Source organism: Nicotiana tabacum, chromosome 24, assembly GCF_000715075.1.
Source record: "Nicotiana tabacum cultivar K326 chromosome 24, ASM71507v2, whole genome shotgun sequence".
Taxonomy (NCBI): domain Eukaryota; kingdom Viridiplantae; phylum Streptophyta; class Magnoliopsida; order Solanales; family Solanaceae; genus Nicotiana; species Nicotiana tabacum.
The window spans coordinates 103,524,252-103,546,798 of NC_134103.1; the positions used below are offsets into that span (position 1 = coordinate 103,524,252).

Sequence of the window (22,547 nt, forward strand, 5' to 3'; positions counted from 1 at the left end):
CTTAAGCCAGTTCATGCACAAGCCAAAGAAGTCACACATGGAAGGAGCATTGAGGGTGGTAAGGTACCTAAAGAATGCACCTGGGTTGGGAATTCTAAGGTACCTAAAGAATGCACCTGGGTTGGGAATTCTACTATCATCTCAATCTTCTGATCAACTCACAGTATATTGTGATGCATATTAGGCCACTTGCCCAATGACTAGAAGGTCAGTGAGTGGGTTTGTAATAAAGCTGGGTGACTCTCTTATCTCCTGGAAGTCCAAGAAACAAAATACAGTATCAAGGAGCTCTGCAGAAGCTGAGTACAGAAGTATGGCCAATGCAATAGCAGAAGTGGTCTGGTTAACAGGGTTGCTCAAAGAGTTGAATGTGGGATTGAAATTTCCAGTGAAGCTGTATTGTGATAGTAAAGCGGCTATTCAGATTGCTGCAAATCCCATCGATCATGAAAGGACCAAACATATCGAGATTGACTGCCATTTTATTCGAGAGAAAATTCAACAAGGCCTAATCCAAACTGCACATGTCTTTACAAACCTACAGATAGCAGATGTACTAACCAAAGGACTGGGGAAGGCACAACATGATTTTCTATTGTCCAAGCTGGGAGTGTACAACTTATTCATACTACACAACTTGAGGGGGAGTATTGAGGATATAGACACAAGGATAGTTAAGCCATATCTCTAATGAGGAAAGTAGTATACACCTAATAATACCAAATATTAGGGAGGGCATGGGAACTCTTATTAAACAAGATAATGCGAGTGTTTAATTTACTTTAATATCATCATTTAATTTCTTTTAACATATTCAATTTTTAATTCTTACATAATTATAACTTTAATTGACTAGTAATTATTAGTAAATTGAGATTTTACTTTCCTACTTTAAATGACAAATTAATAAACATAACATTATTGATCAGTAATATAAAAACTATAACAAATAACAGACAAAAAGCAAAAATTATTAATAAAAAGAAGAAATAAAAAAAGGAAAAAAATATATAATCTAAGACGGAGCAAGGTGGGGTGAGACTAAAACTGGCGAGATGAATATGATGTAAATGAGGGAAAAAAATTAAGTGAGACGGGACGAATCAAGATAATACTCTAAAAAAGATAGTTAAAACTATAAAATAAGTCAATCTAATATAATTATTTTTTTCTATATTATTCTAGTAGTAGGAGAATAATGAAGCCTAACTGAAATATAGCGTTAGATAGCAATAATCTCATCAATGAATACAAATTTATAATATTCTGATTTACAAAACAAACAAAAAAGACATAATGGAAGAAAATCTAGCATATCAAAGGTGGAATCAGACTAAATCAAGCAAGGTAGACATGATGAAAATGTGACAAGATTTTGGCGAGACGAAAAAAGACATGATAAAATCGTCATTTTTTCGCTACTAAACGAATTTTCCAATACAACTAATTTTTTCTATTTTCAGTTAAGGAAAGAACAAAAAAGAAAAAGAAAAGGGAGACCAAAATAATAGATAAATAGAATGAGATAACAACAATCAGATCACTGAATTACAATATATATTATGTTATATGTACATTATAATAATATCTTAATTACAGTAGCTTCAACCACTTTCTTCAGAGGAAAGATAGAAATCACTTTCTTGGGTCGTTCGGTTATGGAGATTAGGATATTAATTTCGATATAAATTTAAAAATTATATTTATCTCGTATTTGTCTATTGATATTAAGTAAAGTTAGTGTAAATTTTATATCAAATCTTAGTATTATAGGTTTCATATAGAATTAGAGATTGTAATCTAATAATATCTTTATTCCGATCCAAGCGATTTCTTAAAATTTTATATAATCATATTTCTTCATATACTCTATTCGTTTCAATTTATTTGACGTGGTTCGGATTTCAAGAATTAAAAATATTTTTATCATAATCTTTTGATATGCTTTTTAAATATGTTAAATTAAAATTATTATGACTTACAATATTTTTGATGTAATTTTTAACTATGTAAATTTTATGTCAAAAAAAAAAAAAAATTATGTCCAACTTTACTACTACTATTAAAATTGAAAAGTTTGACTTTTAAAATAAAAAAAATGCCATAGTTATCCCTATGGGTTTTGCCCAAGAATGAAAATTGACCCTTCTATGAACTCCTATCATGTAGCCTTATCACCAACCCATAATTCAACTCCTCTCCTCCCCCCCTCCCCCCCCCCTCCCCAAACCAAAAATAAAAAAATAAAAAAAACCAACAAAAGAAAACAATACATCCCCTTCCTCTGTTTCCAGTTTCGTTGAAGCAGCACCTTGTATTGCATTTTGAGTCTTGAGAGTTGAGAGAGAGAAATAATTAAATAAACAAGGAGAAAATAAGATAGGAGAGAGAGAATATCTCTCATACTTTAACATATATTCTTCCCGATGAAATTTTCTTTCCAATCGGCATAACTTTCTCTAGATTTATCCATTGAATATTTTCTATTCCTCTATCTCACCAAAATCTTCATCAAAATCTCTACTTTTTATTCCCTATTGGCTTAGTGTTTCAGCATGTGAAATTTCGCTTAATACCATATATTCAGATTTATCCCAATTTTTTCATCAGATTACCCTCAATTTGTTATATCTTCATCAGAAAATTCAGAACTGAGCCTCTGATCAATCTGTAAAACGTAACTGATTTTTATTTGTTAGTTACCAGAACTGCTCATTTCACACCCTTTGGGTCAAAACTGATTAAAAAAACAGAGTTTTATTGCTTATAAAGCCTTGTTTCTGATCAGAATTTGTATCAATAATCGATTTTTGGTTTGTGGGTATCATCAAATTCGGATAAAGATTGAATTTTGTTATCTGGGTGTTAATAAAGATTTGATATTTTGATCTGGGTGTTGAAAAAGATTTGATTTTTATAAACTTTCAGTTATGGCCAAGAGTTTTGGGACTCTTGATAAATGGAGGGATTATTTTAGGACAGCAAATTCAGATATATTTGATATAATTGAGCATGCAGTTATGGTGGCAGCTACAGATTGTCCAAAAGAGTTCAAATTGAGAAGAGATAAAATTGCTGAAATGCTTTTTACATGTAAAGTCACAAGGTGTTTTGGTTGTGATAAGGTTGAATTAGCAGTGCCACTTGCTAACGATGATGAGGGAAAGAATAAGAATAAGAGTGATTTTGGTGGAGGATTTGAGGCTGCTGGTGGTAGTAAAGAGAGCAAAGCTAATAGTAGTATAGATCATCATATTGAATTGAATGTGAATCAAGTTAGCAATTATAGTTATGGAGAAGCTGAGGCATTGACTGAGGTGATTGAAGAAGAGACTCAGACTCTTGGAGAGGTTCTTAGGATCAAAGATATTATTGATAACAATCAACATGAGGTTCATCTCTTTTAACTTGTGATCATGTTGAAATTTCATTTCTGTTTCTTGATTCTGTTTTCTTGAGCCGAGTTTCTATTGGAAACATAATGCTAAGATATGCTTACACACTACCCACCCAGACCCCACAAGTGGGATTTTACAGAGTTGTTGGTGTTGTTCCTTGATTCTGTAAGTAGATTACGGAGTTCTTTTTTTTAAGGGATATTAGACACAAGGAAGAGGAATCTTTGATAATTGAGCTTAAATGTGGTTAGATTCTTAAAACTTCTGATGTTGTCTCACATAAAAGTGGTCACTTTTTTATGTGGTTGAATTTGAGGGCCATTCTAATTTCTGTGCTAGGGTTTGTAACTGGAAAATCTGATAATACAGTTAGGAAATGTTTCTGCTTTTCAGTTTCCTTTTTTCCTCCTTTTGATCTTTTGATGTTGTACAAGGCTGTTGCTTTCTTTAGCTTTAAAAAATGTATGAAGCTACTTTAAACTTCATCTTTGATTTCCAACTTTTGGAATTTCACTTGCTTAGTTGAGGGAGTTCTTAGTTTTGAGATTTTGATTGATTTTTGTTTTCGACAGTCCGCAGAGGTATATGAGTGCTTAAGAAGGCTTCAACTAATGGCTTTGTCTGTGGAGACTCTGAAGGTTTTGATCTTTTGCCACTTCCAAAATTTTATCTGCCATTTGTTTTAGTTGCAGTTTTACTTCTTTAAATTTCACTTTTTATTTGGGCGTAATGTAATTGTTTCTATATCAGGCTACAGAGATTGGAAAGTCAGTTAATGCTCTCAGAAAGCACAGCTCAAAGGATATTCGGCATCTATCCCGGACATTGATTGAGTAAGAAACTCTCGCTTTATTGCTGAAATAAATGTAAATTACCAATATGAATCCACAGCATGATTCTTGTAATCTGATATGGCATCCTTTTAGCGTTACTCAATTTTGTTGTTTTCGCTAAGGTTTGAACTTTTGTCTTCTAGTCGAACTAACATTTCATATCGGTGTCTGCCAGCTTGCTTTGTCGATTATACTTTTGAGCTAATATTACTTTTTGATGCTTGCCACTATTTGTTGCTTATAGGTTTTCTCTAATTGTTGTAATCTTGACCATATACATTGAGTAAGATAGCTTAATTATCAACTCATGGTAATGAACTAATGATAGTCATCACTTTATCCATTTCGCAAAATTTCTGACTCACTTCGGTAGCCCCTTTGCATTTATCAGAAGTATATGACTAACCTTGCTCCTTAGCCGTGCAATTTGAGCTCAAGTTTTTGTGTTTTATATACCTTCTTGTTGATCTGTTCAACTAGCTTAGTTACTGTTTGGGAACCTTTTCTGTTTCTGTAGAGTGCTTTAAGTTCGGCATGTTTGTAGCTTATAGCGGATCGCTTTTTAATATATCACAGGGATTGGAAAGTTTTGGTAGATGAATGGGTGAATGCTACTGCAGCCTTTACAGGTTGTTGTTTAAGCCTTCCTCTTGTTTTTTTTTTTTCAATTTTCAGGAAAAAAGAATTAAGTATTCCGTTCTCTATGTTTGTTTTCTTTTGCAATCTGAACTGAAGTTTAAACTAACTGTTACTTGCTTAAAGGTACCGAAAGCACTCCAGAGTCTATGAAAGTATCTGTAGTTGATCAAGAGGAGGAAGGACTTCCTTCCCCGCCGTTGGATGACTTAGCTTTCTTTGCTGCTCAGACCACTTCAATGGAGTTGTCACAAGTATGCACAGCTTCTTCTCTTCAAGAAAATTAATTATTTTTCTTTGAAGGTTGCCACTGACTGATTTTCTCTTTGTTGTTTGTGACCAATGAAGTTCTTTGACGGCATGGATGATGATGGAAGTGAGTAGAATTTGTGTCCATGTTCTTTCAATATAGCTTTGCTATATCGGTTCTTTATTTGAATTCCCCACTAATAAAGGTATATTTCTCTGATTGGGGATTTTATTTCAGATCCTCGAAACAGTGGGGAATTCAACGAGAACCGTGGAAATGGCAGAAAGTTGTCACTGGATAACCAGAATAATCCAGTTCGGAAGAAGCAGTCGGCTGATTTCTTCGATGCTGCTCCCAAGGAGAGCAAGGGTGAACAACAAAAGAAACAAGAAGCTGTAATCAAGAAACAAACACCAGTTATGAGACCAAATAAGCCATCCGGAGGTGACTCTGGGCCTGGAAGACCGATAAAACCAGTTTCGGAACAGAAACTCAAGATGAGCGAGATGAACTTCCAGCAGAAATCCGATAAAGGCACAGTTCAAAAGAGGCCTGTGCCTTCTCAACTAAATGTGAGTATCAGAAAGGAAGTTATCTTTTTGATTTGTTTAAACCTCTGGTCTCTTTCTAACTATGCACAATTTAATTGCGTAGAAACTTAGACACTCAGATGAGGATGCAGTTCAAGTCAAACTTGAGGCAACAAAGAGAAAGCTTCAAGAACGGTACCAAGAAGCTGAAAATGGTTAGTTTCTTTTTGAGAATATTGAAATTGATCGACTCATGACTGTAAGCTCCAATTATGACCTGAATGTATTTTATAATTGTCGTTTAGCCAAGAGGCAGCGGACAATACAGGTTATGGAGTTGCACGATATCCCCAAGCAGGGTATCTCCAACCAAGGTCTTGGCCTTAAAAATCCTCATATGAGACCGGGCAACAATAATAGGCATTGGGCAAATGGACGTCGCTGAATTTTCTATCAACAGACTTCTTCAATAAGATCTCAGTTTTCATCCACCTTTGCAAGTTATTTTTGTAGAAAAACACTGATGACTCCTCAGTCTACTAATTTCTCAACTTGCTGTGGAAACAGAGGATCTCATCTAATTTACCTCAATATTAGTGGCCACTCTCAAATCGGGAGAGGCACGCTAATGTTATCTGAGTTACAATATGCTTAGATATACATTTTCTTGGACCTACAGTACAGGGTTTGGCGTTTTTGGTCTAAATTTTTTTGATCTTTAGGAAGGACCTAATATCGACCGTTTTGGATTACCATCTATTGAAAACATTAACCATATGCTTTTATAGGAATACCCTGACTGTAAATTTGCACAGAATAAGTGCATTTTCATTTTGGTCAGAACTTTTGTATAAAGCACAGAACATTGAAATATGAATGGAATAGAAAAGGCTAGTTACATTCTGTTTTTTGGCAGCTTGTTAGATGGCTATCACAGATGACATTGTTCTATAATTTATGTCATGCTTCCCATCTATGTAAGCCTTAGTTGACAAAGTTACCGAGTACCTGTGCTAGTGGAAGATAGCAAGTAAGGTAGTCCGGTGTACTAAGCTTCCGTTATGCGCAGGGTTCGGGGAAGGGTCGGACCACAAAGGTCTATTATACTCAGTCTTACCCTGTATTTTTGTAAGAGGTTATTTTCACGGCTCCGTAAACTCACGGTAACGTAGAAGCAACTTTAAAATATAAAAGTTATGGCATGCAGTTTGTTGACTTAATTGGTTATGGATAATGATTTGTGTAAAGGTATTTCTTTTTCTTCCTCTCTATATACGTGGGAAAGTTTTTGTTGATTGTTAGTTTGGTAAGGCTTTGAATACCCTTTTTTTAGGTAAAGCAAGTGGGGTTGGATGACCATTTTAGGTAGGGACACATTTCGTAAAGATTTGGTTGTTGCTTTGGGATATGGTGGATAAGCAACAACAAATGATGTGGAGTGCATTTAATTTTATTGTACTCTATCCGGTTTATATATATATTATACGTCTTTTTAAAATATTTTTGCACTTAAAAAAGGATTTTAGTAGTCTTAATTAAAAGTAACTATCTTTTCTCTCTTTAAACATTTTACTTCACTAATCAAAACAGTCGGGATAGATTTGAACCAAAAAAAACACTAAATGGCTTCCTTTTCTTTAAAATTAAAACATCAGGTATTTTGAAGCAAATTGAGGTGACAATAATATTAAATTGAGTTGGTTAAGATGATAATATTGGGGCCGAAGATAGTAATCCAAGATTAGAAACACTAGTTATCGAGTCTTTAGTAATTTGTATTTTACTCAGTTTAAGTTTCAATTAATGACAATATCAAAAAATATTCATACAATTAGATTATTAAAAATGTCAACAATTAAACTAAACATATCTAGGCTCAATATGTGACAGGTTTTGAGACTTGTTTTGTAGTTCCTCCGTGTTTACTGTTACTTGTCGTTCGCTCAATTTGACTAATCCTTAAAGTTAAGTTGGATTAGAGCCTTAATTATACCAGGTTGTGGTCGTGCAACAGTTGGTTGTTCGAATTTTAGAAGATTTTTACACGCCTCCTTAATTATGCCAGAAAACTTTTGCTTTAGCACTAAGCAGAGGCGGATCTAGGATTTGAAGGTGGCGGATGCCACAATTATTTTTAATGTACACCTTAAAATAACTAATATAGAGTTTGTTCGGAACGTTTGTCCGATTTATTTATTTTTTAGTTTATTCAGGAAATTACTAGGCATTTTTTATTTAAAATTAGAAAATTACATCTCTTTCTCAGAATATACTTGTGAGATTTCACTGGGTATGTTGTTGTTGTTGTACAAAAATTACACCTCAGACATTAAGAAGCAAATATAATTTTAAAGAAAGAATCACACCTTTATTATTAACAATACAAGTAAAATCAATATTTTTTACTAGAACTGCATATTTTTTTTGTATGCTAAAAGTAAATTTGCACAAGTAAAATAACATCTTTAATAAGGGAATTTCACCAATCAGAATAAGAAAAATAAAAAAATATCTTCAATAGATAAATTATACACCATAAGTAAATGCAGAATTGGATAAACTACAAGATCTCAAAAATTAAAATAAATAATTTCATGTTTTTCTAAGCAATACTTGCGAAATATTCATCATAGTTTAATAGTAAAGACAGTTAAATTGTATTTAACAATCATAGAATAACACAAATTTTTATGTTATAATAAAAAAAATTATAAAAGTTAAATTTGATTTCAATCCAAAATTTCTATCAAGACCCAAGTTTTTTGATTTTGAAAAAAAAAATTAAAAGATTTGAATTAAGAGAAATTATTATTTTACGGTATTTTAAATATAGGAAGCTCTTTTTTGAATATCTTTGTTAAAGATCAGAGATAAAATAATAGAATAGTGGAAAATATATAAGAAATAATAAACGACAAATAGAAAATTGGGAAGTGGTCAAAAAGAAAAATGACCGGAACAAAAAAAATAAAAAGCACAACCAAAAAAAAAGTTAGACAAGGTTTGCACATTTTTCTAGTTTGTGGTGTCAAAATAAAAAATTTAACCTAGTTTAAGAAAATTTATACATAAATACTAGTATATGATAATTTATCAATCTAACCGTACCACCTGGATCCGACTAGAGGACAATATTTTTAACGGAAAGTTGGTGATTTTATAGTAAAAGCCGAAGTAGACCCCACTTATTGCCCTTTTCAAAACCATTGTCCTCCCAACACCTCAATTTATCACTCATTTAAAATATTAATAAGTGGATGTATTATTATCCGATACATTTATGTTGGTAATTAAATGTATTTTGTATTTAGGTAGAGTTGGTAAGGAAGGTTGTTAAGTGTTAAATCATACTCTAATATAAGCAAAGAGAGACATATAATGAAAAAAAAGGAAATACTAATATATGATAAATATGTCAAAATTATAACATACTACTAGTTTTATTTAACCATCCCTGGTAATATGTGTGTTTTACCATTAACCAAACAGAACCTCTAGACATCATGACTTTTGATCTAGTAAAGAAAGTATTTCTAAAATCGAAAAACTATTATTAAAGAATATCTTCTTAAAGGAGCTATATAAAGGAGAAAAATGTTGAAGTAACATTCAAGTTCGTGGTCGCAATGTTGCCTCCACGCAAGTCTTCGGTTATCGAGCCGACCTCGCTCGCTCGAAAGAACACAACCTTAACTAGCTTTTATAGTTGTACTCCGCTTTCACAAATATTATAGTCGCTCATAAATTTTAAATTATCACATAAAATGATAAATTCATTGGTAAAAGGATCCATATTAGTAGAACATACCGTATGCAACTTTAGAGTATTGATATATATCCTCCTTTTTTGACTTCGAAAAATCACAATAATGTTGATGACGTGCTCTTTGTTGAGGTTGACTCTACTCTTGAATGAAAATTGAAAACAGTGAAACATGTTATGTTGCTTCAATGAGTAAACAAATAAAAAGATAAAGAAACCTCTAAAGTCCAGACGCATTTATTGACTATTTCTAGTGATGAATATGGAATTTTGGCCCCACAAGTTTTGATTCCTCCCTAACTTCCCAGCAAAATCACCCCCTATTTATCAATCAAGTACAATTCCTATTTCCTTTCGTCCACATGCTAACAAACACTATATAATTGCCAAAACAAATTTATCTTTTTATTTATGTTTCCAGTTTCCAAAGTCCCTCTTTAAAATGCCTATCTTTGTTGACCTTTTTGTTTTACATACTTTTCAACTGTACTTTTTGAGGGACTGTAGAATGTGCCTTTAGTTTTCAGTGGTATGCTCGTTAGTTATTTTTTAGTAACTTTCTTGTTCAACAGAAACACAAATACAGATATAAAATAATGAGAAATTAATTCTTGCAAGTAAGTAAGTTCATTTAGGATAGAGTACTTTCAGTTTTTGGGAAACCAACTAAATCAAATGGGGAGGTGGTGGCTGCCGGCTGGTCTTATAAAAGCATGTCAAACCTCCCATCCCTGATTATACTTAGGGTGACAAACGGCCAAGTCGGGTCCGATATGGACAGGTCAAAATAAGTAATATAAAAACGAAAAACTTATTCGATCCGATCAATATTTAATACGGATAGAAAATATGTTAACCGATGAATAATGGATCCATATTATTTATGGCTTCTTGAATATGATCACTTTTTTTCAAACTTGAGGAACCCCAGTTTGAATCTTTATAAATATAAAAGTTAAACCTATTAGTTATCCATTGGTTAAATAGATAATATAATTATTATCCATATTTAAAAAGTTCATTATCCAACTTTTTTTAGTGAATAATAAGTGGATAACTGTTTTATATCCATTTTGCCAATCACTAATTATACTCTTGAAACAAGGATATTTCGAGATTATAATCCCACATTCTATATGAGATAAATGATAACAAGATTTTGGTATCAAATTTATTTTGATTTTAGCTAATAAAATTTTATGACTTCAATGTTTCATTAAGACACAATGTGTTTCCTATAGTTTTCTTTAAATCTTTTTGAGTCTTGTTATGTGTGTGTGCATAAATACTTCAGTCTTCACTTTTGTAAAAGACTTTAACGGTTCTTCATTTGCTTGCTGCAACAACCAGGGAAAAAAAAAGAACAAGAAAAGGAGGAAATTGTGGGATCTCTGATTTTCTTTATCAGAAAAGAAGAAAAGAAATCTTTCATTCATTTACTCTAACAGTACTCCCAGCCAACCAAGTGACCAACCACCGTGACAAATTAATACCTCCTCCCCCTCCAAAAGAAAAAAAAATCCATATATCTAGATGATTATGCAAACAACCGATTAAAGATTGAACTTGCTTTGAAATTGAAAATAAATATTTAAATCCTGAAAAGAAGAATTAAACAGTTCTTGCAAAATATTTAATTCACTCTTAAAACAAGATTAGAACTTTCCAAAAAAAAAAATTGAGCTTACGAACTAACTCTGTGATAAAGGGAAAAGTGCATTTTTTGAGTGTGTTTGTGTGTTAGTTATTGGGTGAGTTGCGGGAGTTCACACCGTTTTGAAGTAAAAATATGCTCTTAGATGTTTCTTGTGTGTAGGAATAAACTTATGCGGAAAATAATCAAATAGAAAAAACAAATTGGTGAAAAAAGAACTGAAGAGAAAAGTCTCGGATAATGAAATGAGGTTCACTTCGCCGGACCGGGACCGGAGTAGAAGAAACCAGAAAAGTCTCGGACAGCGAAGCGAGGTTCACTTCGCCAGACCGAGATCGGAGCTGAAAGAATCAACTTTTCCAATTCGAATTAGGAGAAGCCAAATTCGCCTCAACTCAATCCTAAACCATATAAATATGAGAGTTAGCCACTTTTTGAAGGCAGAGAAGACGCAAGAACACACTTGGAGCAAGGAAAATGATTCAACTTTTCATTTTTCCCTCTTTCTTCCTATTTTTCATTGTTATAAATTCTAATCTTGTATTTGTGCAAACAATTATGAGTAGCTAAATTCTCATCTAGGATTTGATGAAACCTCTTGGAGGACGAATTTTAGTTGCGTTTAATATAAGTTTCCCAATAGATTTTCTCTACTTGTTCAACTACGTGATCATTGTGGTTGATTGAATGCCCCTCAATTGACTGTGCCTATTTAGTGTGTATTGCTTGGAAAATGGTACACATTTAGGTAGTTGTTGACCAACATCACTCTTAATGTATATGAGGAATCAATACAGAGGGTTTAAAGGTGGGATTAGGAATAAAGAAACCTTGGTGTAATCTTAGTGAGCGGTAAACTAGTGCCAGCTAGCATAGTTCGGAAGAATACGTCTAGTAAATTATTGTATTTGTTCGGAAGAGAATTACGACAACTAAAGTGCTCACGATCGGTAGAGAATATCTAGGCGACTTTATAAGAGACGTAGCGGAGAGACTTCCGACAATAGGGAAAATCGTAACCCTAGACCTTTCCAATCTTGTCTACAGCATTTGCTTTGTTAGTAATAAAATTACAACTTTTTAATTACCTTGCTTTTAGTTAGTAAATACTCAACTCATTATTCAGTATTTCTGAAGGTTGATTACTTGAATTCTTGCAAAACTAGTGGTTGTGATTAGTAGGTTAATTGCTGCGGGATTCGACTCTGGACTTGTAAAACGGATTATATTTTCAACGATTGCTAGACCTCTTAGGAGGCATAGTTGGGCCTGATAAAGTTTTGGCGCCGTTGTTGGAAAATTAACGGTGTTATTTATTATGGCTAGACGAATTACTAGAACTCTTAGTTTAGTTAGCTTTCTCGACTTGAAATTCATTATATTGAAACTCTAACGTTTGTAGTCTTGTGTGTTATAGGTGCATGCCTAGAAACTCCTCAAGAACTAGTAAATTGTACGAAGCCTTACTGGATCCTAAGAAAGCTTTCAAGGCACTAAATCGAGCAAACAAAAAAGACAAACGACAACATAACTCAACAGAACGAATCGAACTAGACATGGGTGACGTCATAGACAATCAAAACAACGAAAATAATGAAAATCACCCGAACAATCAGGGTGTGTCACCTCTTGTTCCAGAAGCAGCCTTGTATGATTGGGCACAACCCAATCGCTAAAAATCTAGCAACCGCAATTGCAGTCCCTCAGATACAAACAGAGTCATTTCAAATCACAAACAACATGCTACATTTTTTGCAGAACAAGGGACTGTTCTCGGGGTCGTACATTGTAGATCCACAGCAATATCTGAAAAATTTCTGATCGATTTATGTCACTCAAATGCAACCAAATGTGACACCGGAAGCAATAAGGCTGTTGTTGTTTTCATTCTTAGTGACGAGAGAGGCTCGGACATGGCTCAATTCGCTCCCCATAAACTCCATCATTACTCGGGAAAAATTAGTCAAAAGTAGTTTTTGAACAAATTCTACCCACCCAATAAGACTCCCAAGCAATTGGATGAGATATTAAGCTAAGGCAGAAACCAGTTGAAACACTGAGAGATACATGGGAGAGGTTCAAAGGGATGTTGGTCAAGTGTCCACACCATGGCATTCCTGATAAGATGTTGGGGCAAAGGTTCTACATGGAACTAGCAGACAGCTTGCAGGCCAATGTTGATGCTTCAATAGGTGGAATATTTTTGAGCAAATCATTTAGAGAATGTAAGGTCTTACTTGATAAAATGGCTCAAAACTCATGATGGATGACAAGGGACTCTACAATCACTCCGGTAGTTCACTCAATAGCTCTAGAACCAAACAATTCCATGGCCAAGAATATGGATACTATGATGACGTAATTGAGTATCCTTACCAAAAAGATTGATGAGTCATGCCAAAAGCAGGTGCACATTGTTGACACGACAAATGGAGGATTATGCATACCATGCGTTAACCAGCCATTTGTTTGCTCATGGAGTGGTGAAAGTGACAATCAGAATTATCAAGAGAATATGAACTATGTGGGCAACTATGGAGGCCAGAGACAAGGTGGTCAGAATTGGGGACAACAGAATCAATAATATAGACCAGCACAACATCAGTACAACAATAATAATAGTCCCGGAGCTGTACGACCACACGATTAGACTATGCCTTATTAAAGGCAATAAGGGTACAATCAGCAGAATCAACAACTGCTTATCAATAACCACAACATCAACAAATAGTGAGACAAGATGATAGGTTGTTCGAAATTAATGGAATGCTGCAACAACTCATTGGGTCCAGCAAAAAAATGGAAGAAAACGTCCACCAGATGCAAGAAAAGGCACACCGAATGCACGAAAAGGTAGTATCACACGACTCAGCTATCAAGGGCATTGGGATTCAACTAGGGAAAATATCCATGTCCCTTAACAATCGTCCTCAAGGGACATTAGCCGCAGACACACATGTTAACCTGAAAGAGCAGGGCCCGAAGCAGCCGATGACTGTGAGTCTGAGAAATAGTAGAGATCTTGATTTAGAGCAAGAAATTGCGCGCGAGAGCCGACCAACTGAGATACTTGTGCCAGTACCAATTTAGGTAGATGAGTCAACTGAGCTAACAAAAGTAAGAGTGCAGCTAGACCAGGAGGAACTAAACAAAGAAAACAAGGTTGCAAAGGAGACTGAGAAAGTGCAAGAGAAGGCATTAGAAGAAGTGCCTGAGCAGAATCTAACTTAAGCCACAGGAAAGAAGCGACCTCCATCACCCTTCCCGTAGAGGTTGGCCAAATATCAGAAGGATGAGCAATATAAGAAATTCATGGAGATGTTGAAGAAGATTTAGGTGAACATCCCATTAATTGATGCCTTGAGGGAGATGGCCAGTTATGCAAAAATAATGAAGGACTTGATGTCTTGCAAGTTTGACTTTCAAGACTTGGTATCTGTTACACGGACTCTGACTTGTAGTGCTATCGTGACAAGACCCATAGCCAAGAATCTATCTGACCCAGGGAGTTTCATAATTCCGTGCACCACATGCAACTATATTTTTGCTAAAGCATTGTATGATTTGGAGGCGAGCATAAACTTGATGCCCTTGTCTATCTATAAAATGTTAGGCATTGGAAGAGCAAGGCCCACATCCATGTTACTACTTACTACAGCTAGCCGACCGAACAGTGAAGAAGCTATCAAGTATATTGATGATGTACTTGTACAGGTTGGAAAGTTTTGTGTTTTCGACATATTTTGTCATTCTGGACTGTCAGATTGACGAGGAGATTCCCATAATTTTGGGAATGCCTTTCTTGGCCATAGGGAGAGCTCTGATTGATTGTGAAACTGGGGAGCTAAAGATGAGACTAAACAATAAAGAAATAATGTTCAATGTGCAGAAGTCTATGTGGCGACCCAATGAGTTTGATAATTGCTCTCTAATTGGAGCTATGGATGTGATTCTGGAGGAGGAAGATGAGGCATTGAACACAAAAGACCCCCTAGCAGTTTGCCTCATGAACTTATAAGGGGTAGATGGTGAGGACTTGGCAGAGCGAGTTTTGGCCCTTGAAGGCCAAGGGTACTAGGAAAGAGAGATCCAATTCGAGTCTTTACACTTAGAGGAAAGAAAGACCCCTCCAGCTAAGCCATCAATTTAAGAGCCACCATAGTTGGAGCTAAAAGCGTTACCGTCTCACCTCAGGTATGCTTTCTTGGGACCTAGCTTGACCTTACCTGTTATTATCTCATCTGGTTTGCTAGATGTGCAGATAGAATAACTTTTGCAGGTTCTAAAGGAGTGCAAGACTGCAATTGGTTGGACCATTGCAGACATAAAGGGTATCAACCCAACTTTTTGTATGCACAAGATTCTACTGGAAGATGGACACAAACCTTCGAGAGAACATCTAAGAAGGCTGAACCCCAACATGAAAGAAGTGGTGAAGAAAGAAGTGATCAAGGGGTTAGATGCCACTACTAGAAATTCGGCAAAAATCGATCACAATCGACCAATCAATTTTGGTCGGTCAAAAACCGGCCAAAATACCGACCAAAGTTGGTCGGTTTTTCAAAATATTTTAATTTTTAATTTTTTTTTACAAAACCAACCAACTTTGATCGGTTTTCTTTGGCGCAAAAATGCGGAAAACTGTTTTTGAGTCCCGCAAAATTTATTTTTCAAGATATCGACCAACTTTGGTCGGTTTTTCATTTAAAATAAATGAAAATTTATATTAAAAAAATGATCAAAATTGGTCGGTTAATTCGGCTGGTCATTTTAAATAACCGACCGAATTCGGTCGGTAATTTTATTTTTTAATAAAATCGACCAACTTTGGTCGGTTATTTTCATGCGAAAATACAATTAAAGAGTATAAATACAATAAAAGACAGTCTTAAAACAAAATGCACGAATGTTCTAGTGGTAGAATAGTATCCTGTCACAATATAGACCTCTACTTAATTACCAGATCGTGCATTTTTTGATTACATAATTAAAATACCGACCAACTTTGGTCGGTCGATTTTTTCGGCAATTCTTTTTGAATTTAATTGATCGATCAAAGTTGATCGGTAATTTCCGACCAACTTTGGTCGGTATGCCCTTCCGACCTTCAAAATACCGTCCACATATAAATGGTCATATTTTGGATGGTTATTGGCCATTACCGACCCACTTTGGTTGATTTTTTTGGACGATTTTTCCTAGATGTTTAGTAGTGTGCGGGAATCATCTTTCCCATATCTGACATCAACCAGATTAGCCTAGTTCAGTATGTGCAAAAGAAGGGTGGAATGACTGTAGTGAAAAATGAGAATAACGAGTTGATCTCAACAAGTACAGTCAATGGATGGAGAATCAGTATGGATTACAAAAGGTTGAACAAGGCCACCCGAAAAGACCATTTCCCGCTGCCATTCATTGATTAGATGTTAGACATATTGGCGGGGAGGTCTCACTTTTGCTTTCTGGATGAATACTTGGGGTATAATCAGATCTCTATTGCCCCAAGGGATGGAGAGAAAACATATCCACTCGTGGATTTAACTTCAGATGATCCAGTGATCCAATTTGCATCATTATATCCCTCGATCAACAAAGGGATATTTGTTATAATGCACAGCGTAATTTTAGGTATGTTTGAGATACCCCAAAACTCATTTCATTGCCATCCAATGTATGTGATTGGGATTACTTGTAAACCGACTCAGTTTACTAATAGCACATGCTATATCTGGTCGTGTACAATTCATGATATACATCAAACTTCCCAATACTCTTGCATAATCCAATTGTGAGTCACTTTCACCTTCATTCTTTTGAAGTGCATAACTCACGTCAATTGGAGTCTTGGCAATTTTGAAATCCAAATACTTGAACTTGTCAAGTACCTTTTCAATGTAGTGAGACTGTGATAATGCTAGACCTTGTGGAGTCTTGTGAATTCTGATTCCTAAGATCACATTAGCAACTCCTAAGTCTTTCATATCGAATTTGCGAGCCAACATGCGCTTAGTAGCATTTATATCTGCCATGTTTTTGCTCATTATCAATATGTCATCAACATATAAACAAACAATGACTTCATGACCTGGAGTGTTTTTAATGTAAACACATTTGTCGCACTCGTTGATTTTAAACCCACTTGCCAACATTGTTTGGTCAAATTTGGCATGCAATTGTTTGGGTGCTTGTTTAAGTCCATAAAGCGACTTAACAAGTTTGCACACTTTCTTTTCTTTACCAGTTACCACAAAACCCTCAGGTTGTTTCATGTAAATCTCTTTCTCTAATTCTCCATTTAAGAAAGTTGTTTTAACATCCATTTGATGGATTTCAAGACCATACACGGCCGCTAGTGCCACTAACACCCTAATAGATGTTATCCTCGTTACTGGTGAGTAAGTGTCAAAATAATCAAGGCCTTCCTTTTGTCTATAACCTTTGACAACAAGTCTTGCCTTATATTTGTCAATAGTGCCATCAGCTTTCACTTTCCGTTTAAAGATCCATTTCGAACCTAAAGGCTTATTTCCCGGAGGAAGATCTACCAATTCCCATGTATGGTTATCCAAAATTGATTGAATCTCACTATTAACTACCTCTTTCCAAAATGCTGAATCAGAAGATGACATAGCTGCTTTAAAAGTTTGAGGCTCATTTTCAAGCAAGAATGTCACAAAATCTGGTCCAAAGGAAGTAGATGTTCTTTGACGTTTGCTACGCCTTGGATCTTTTATACTTGGAGTATTTTCCTTTTGGTTCTTCCCTAGGTCGTTTAGGTCTTTCACTTAACGACTCACATTCAGTTTTATACGGATAGATGTTTTCAAAGAATTCAGCATTATCTGATTCCATTACCGTATTAACGTGAATTTTGGGATTATCGGATTTATGAACCAAAAATCGACATGCTTTACTGTTTGTAGCATATCCAATGAAAACGTAATCAACAGTTTTTGGTCCGATTTTAACCCTTTTAGGTAAAGGAACTTGTACATTTGCTAGACACCCCCACATTTTGAAATATTTCAAGTTGGGTTTTCTTCCTTTCCATTTTTCATATGGAATAGATTGCGTTTTGCTGTGGGGTACTCTGTTGAGTATTCGGTTAGCTTTAAGGATAGCTTCGCCCCACAAACTCTGCGGTAATCCAGAACTTATTAATAAAGAATTCATCATTTCCTTTAATGTCCGATTTTTCCTTTCCGCAATTCCATTAGATTGAGGTGTGTAAGGTGCAGTAGTTTGATGGATAATTCCATATTCGGAACATATTTCTGCAAATGGAAATTCATATTCTCCACCCCTATCACTTCTAATCATTTTGATCTTTTTATTCAATTGATTCTCCACTTCATTCTTGTATTGCTTAAATGCTTCAATTGCTTCATCCTTACTATTAAGCAAATAAGCATAACAATATCGAGTGCAGTCATCAATAAAAGTAATAAAATACTTTTTCCCACCTCGAGATAGTGTCGACTTCATATCACAAATGTCAGTATGAATTAAGTCTAAAGGATTTGAATTCCTTTCAATAGACTTATAAGGATGTTAAGCTACGAACAAAAATAAGGAACGATAGGGATGCACAAGAAGCTTCTGAAGCAATACCACACGAAGTGCAACACACATGGATGTTTAGGCGTAGAGAGGTTCCACTCCTTATTCGTGAAGGAGCTTTGAGTCCACCCAATGCTAAGAAGCGCAAGATGGTTGATGTGCAAGGGCGAATGCAAAGCCGTACTCGATACGGAACCTGAGCCTGAGGAGGACCACTACGATGAAGTAGAGTATGTAGAGGTTTCCCTACCTGAAGGTGATGGTGAACTTAGTGAACCAGTGGATGACTCAGTATGAAATAAGAACTTTATTAGCGAGAAGGCATTGCTACATTGGAAGACACTTAAAGGAAAGCAATTCAACCCAGCTTTATTTGAGAGGCCGTTGAATTTTGAGGCCGTCAGGAAAGATTTCTTGTCGATCGTGCAGAAGATTGAAAGGTATGGTTGGACACGTTTTTCTCAAAGACCCAAGGGTGAGGCAAATGTGACACTCGTACAGGAATTATATGCCAATTGGAACCAAAAAGGGTAATGATATTGTGTAGGTTCGCAGGCATAAGGTAGACATCTCTTTCGATGCAATAAATAAACATTACCGTATTCTGTTCCAAGCTCATGATGAATATTTGCAGAGATTAAAGAATCCATACCAGCACTACATGTTGCAGCTAATGTGTGACCCGATGATGGAGCCGTCGTGGACCAACACTTGAGGTCTGGGAAAGGGAGTGCATGACTAGGGAGACTAGGAATTCATTGAACTGGGTGAGTAACAGGTTGATTCAGGCGATGCATAAATTGTCACTGACATCAACCTGTTACTCATACAGTTCAACCAAGTCCTAGTCTCCCAAGCCATGCATACCTTTCCCAGACCCCTAGTGTTGGTCCACGATGGCTCCGTCATTGGGTCACACATTAGCTGCAACATGTGGTGTTGGTATAGCTTCTTAAATCTCTGCAAATACTCATTATGATCTTGGATAGAATACGGTAATGCTTATTTATTGCATCGTGAGAGATGTCGACCTTACGACCACGGACCCACACAATATCATCACCCTTTTTTGGGTCCCAATTAGTATATAATTCCTGTACGAGTGTCACATTCACCTCACCCATGTGTCACTAATCAAAACATGTCCAACCGTACCATTCAATCTTCTGCAAGATCGACAAGAAATCTTTCCTGACGGCCTCAAATATCAACGACCTCAAGAAAAAATTCTGGGTCGACTTGCTTTCATGATTTATCGCTAACAAAGTTCTTATTCCACACTAAGTCATCCACTGGTTCACTAGGTTCGCCATCAGGGTAGGGCAACCTCTACATACTCTGATTCATTGGACTAGTCCTCCTCAGGCTCAAGTTCCATATCGACTATGGCTTTGCTTCGCCCTTACACATAAACATCTTGCGTTTCTTAGCATTGGGTGGCCTCGAATCTCCTTCACGAATCAGGAGTGAAATCCCTCTAGGCCTAGACAGTCGTGTGTGCTGCACTTCCTGTGGTATTACTTCAGAAGCTTTATGTGCATCCCTATCGTCTCTTGTCTTTGTTTGTAGCGCAGTAGCACGCTTTGACTATTCCCTAAATTTAATGGAAGGCTTCTCTGTGGGTAGCTTACCCTTACCATGATTACTTGTCGATGTCTTGGAGGTGGTCATAGTACCTATAATGAGCCAAGAAACAACATTAGTTTACTCTAGCCACATCAAGTCATAGTGGTGTGCATCGTATCCCACACGTAGAATTTGAGCATATGTGCACAAGACGAGTTACGAGCATCCGCTACAAAACACTTTATACGTTTTCCAAATGAATTAGCACCATGCAATAACACATGGGTAAGGCAACACTTAAGTCATGCCTAAGTCGGCCGCGGTGATACTTGTTTCTAAAAGAGCACAATTGAAGTTCATAAGAAACCCAACGGCCACCCCACACTTAACATATATTCATATTTCCAATAGAGGTAGGTTAGCTACTCCGAATTCACTAAACCTCACCAAAACCTTCATTCGGGCAATTCATCAAACACTTTATGTGCACAACTTATATTAAGCTTCATTGTTTCAATTTTCCAGTAGTGTACCCTCCCAATTAGAGTGAGGTGGTGGGAATTGTAGTTTTTCACCTCACTGTGTATACCACCAACCAATTCTAAAGTAAAAATATGCTCCACCATTCAAAATATTTATTCATCATTCTACCCTATAAACAACAACAACAACAACAATAACAACAACTATAAAGAGAGAAAGATAAGAAGAAAAAAAATTATCTAACCTAAGGGAACGAGAAAGGACTGCCATGGGTGGGGAGGAAAGATGAACTAAAAGAAAAATAATAATAATAATAGATAGAGGGGCGGCTTACCTGGCAGAGGTGGGGCGATGGGGAGGAGCAAGATATCTTGGGTAGTTTAGGCGTGAGTTTGGAGTGAGAGAGAGAGAGAGAGGATTTATGTGTTTGAGTTATAGGGGGGTTATATTTTATTATGTTTCCCTTTTTTTTGTTTTTTACTAAATACAACACAGAAAAAAAAGAAATACAATACCTGGGGTCGCGCCAGGACCGCGCGACGTGACCTGGAGACGCACCCCTTTACCTGGTTAAGTGGTGCCCGGTACCGGTCTCGCAAAGCCATAGGTACTTCGTTGTCCCCTCTTCTTCTTTTTTCTCTTTTGGTCCCGGTCTCGCGAAGCGAGATACACTTTGCTGCCCCCAAAAATTTTCTCCCCAACATTCTTGATCTTAGTCTAGGGAAGCGAGCTTCGCTTCGGTGCTGCCTCCCTACGTTTGTTTTGTCACGACCCAAACCGATGGGCCGCGACGGGCACCCAGTACCTTACTCAACCGAGTACCAACATAGCATATCATTCTTATTGTACTTACATTGGTAAATGGGCAAAACGAGCCTTCATGGGCTAACCAGAATGAACATGGGGGAGTACTCCATATTGGACAACCCAACCTGATATAAAACCTTACACATGTGACATACGGGCCTATAAGGCCAACATGATCATTTGTAAACTCAAAACATAGGCCGACAAGGCCATACAATCTTTAATATACCTGACATCTATCTAAAAGCCTCTAAGAGTACATAAATATCATAAAGGTCGGGACTGATCCCCGCCATACCAATCAATATATGTCCAAATTATACTCACCAAATAAGCAACTACGGAGAAAATGGAGCGCACCAACATCTTTCGCTGAGCTGATAGCCTACTCGGAGGACTCTCGACCTGTGTATCGGGACCTGCGGGCATGAAACGCAGCGTCCCCAAGCAAAAGGGACGTCAGTACAAATAATGTACCGAGTATGTGAGGAATAAAAATCAGTAAATAATAGACATGAGAGAAATATGGAGTAAAAGACTCGACACGTACGTCTGCATAGCTCTGTGAATCATTTCATTTTTATAATATCATGCATATGCGTATAAATGTCATACCATGCATAGGTGTATGCGTTCATAACATCATCAAGCCTCTGAGGGCATCCCATCATATCATTTCAGCCATTGTGGGCAAATCATCAACGTATACCAGCTGATCAGGTGGTGGTGCGTATATAATGCCGTAACCTTTTCCCATATCCTATATACATATATATACATATATACGTGTATATAACGCCATCTGGTCATGGGTCAATGTACATGTATAAATGCATGAAATGCATAAGAAATACGTTAATAAGATTTTCTCATAATGTCATAAAACTAATATGCATGTCGGATAAATTTTATCAAATACGTATTTTTCTAAGACCCATGAACAGAAGATATAATAATAATTCACGTGAGGAATCAAGAATATAGACACCCCTAATATTTTTATGAATATAGTCATTTATGAAAGTTGTGCATTTGCTCATTTTATTCGTGTCGTATAGATCATGCCA

At 36.1% G+C, this 22,547-nt stretch overlaps 1 protein-coding gene across 1 annotated transcript; it reads left to right on the forward strand.

Moving 5' to 3' along the window:
• The first annotated feature begins 2,231 nt into the window (after window positions 1–2,231).
• On the forward strand, window positions 2,232–6,550 carry LOC107829408 (putative mediator of RNA polymerase II transcription subunit 26b). The gene is made up of 9 exons (XM_016656874.2): window positions 2,232–3,392; window positions 3,971–4,036; window positions 4,149–4,231; window positions 4,808–4,860; window positions 4,994–5,121; window positions 5,216–5,243; window positions 5,355–5,689; window positions 5,772–5,862; window positions 5,953–6,550. The coding sequence occupies exons 1-9, from the start codon at window positions 2,931–2,933 to the stop codon at window positions 6,090–6,092; spliced, it is 1,386 nt and encodes a 461-aa protein (XP_016512360.1). The 5' UTR covers window positions 2,232–2,930; the 3' UTR covers window positions 6,093–6,550.
• The last annotated feature ends 15,997 nt before the right edge of the window (window positions 6,551–22,547 follow it).

What these genes read in the sequence shown, in the direction of transcription:
- LOC107829408 (XM_016656874.2), top strand. Translation starts at nt 2,931, where the DNA reads ATGGCCAAGAGTTTTGGGACTCTTGATAAATGGAGGGATTATTTTAGG. An exon ending in TGTCTGTGGAGACTCTGAAG is followed by an intron (nt 4,037 to 4,148) that starts GTTTTGATCTTT and finishes TTTCTATATCAG; the next exon opens with GCTACAGAGATTGGAAAGTC. An exon ending in CTGTGCCTTCTCAACTAAAT is followed by an intron (nt 5,690 to 5,771) that starts GTGAGTATCAGA and finishes TTAATTGCGTAG; the next exon opens with AAACTTAGACACTCAGATGA.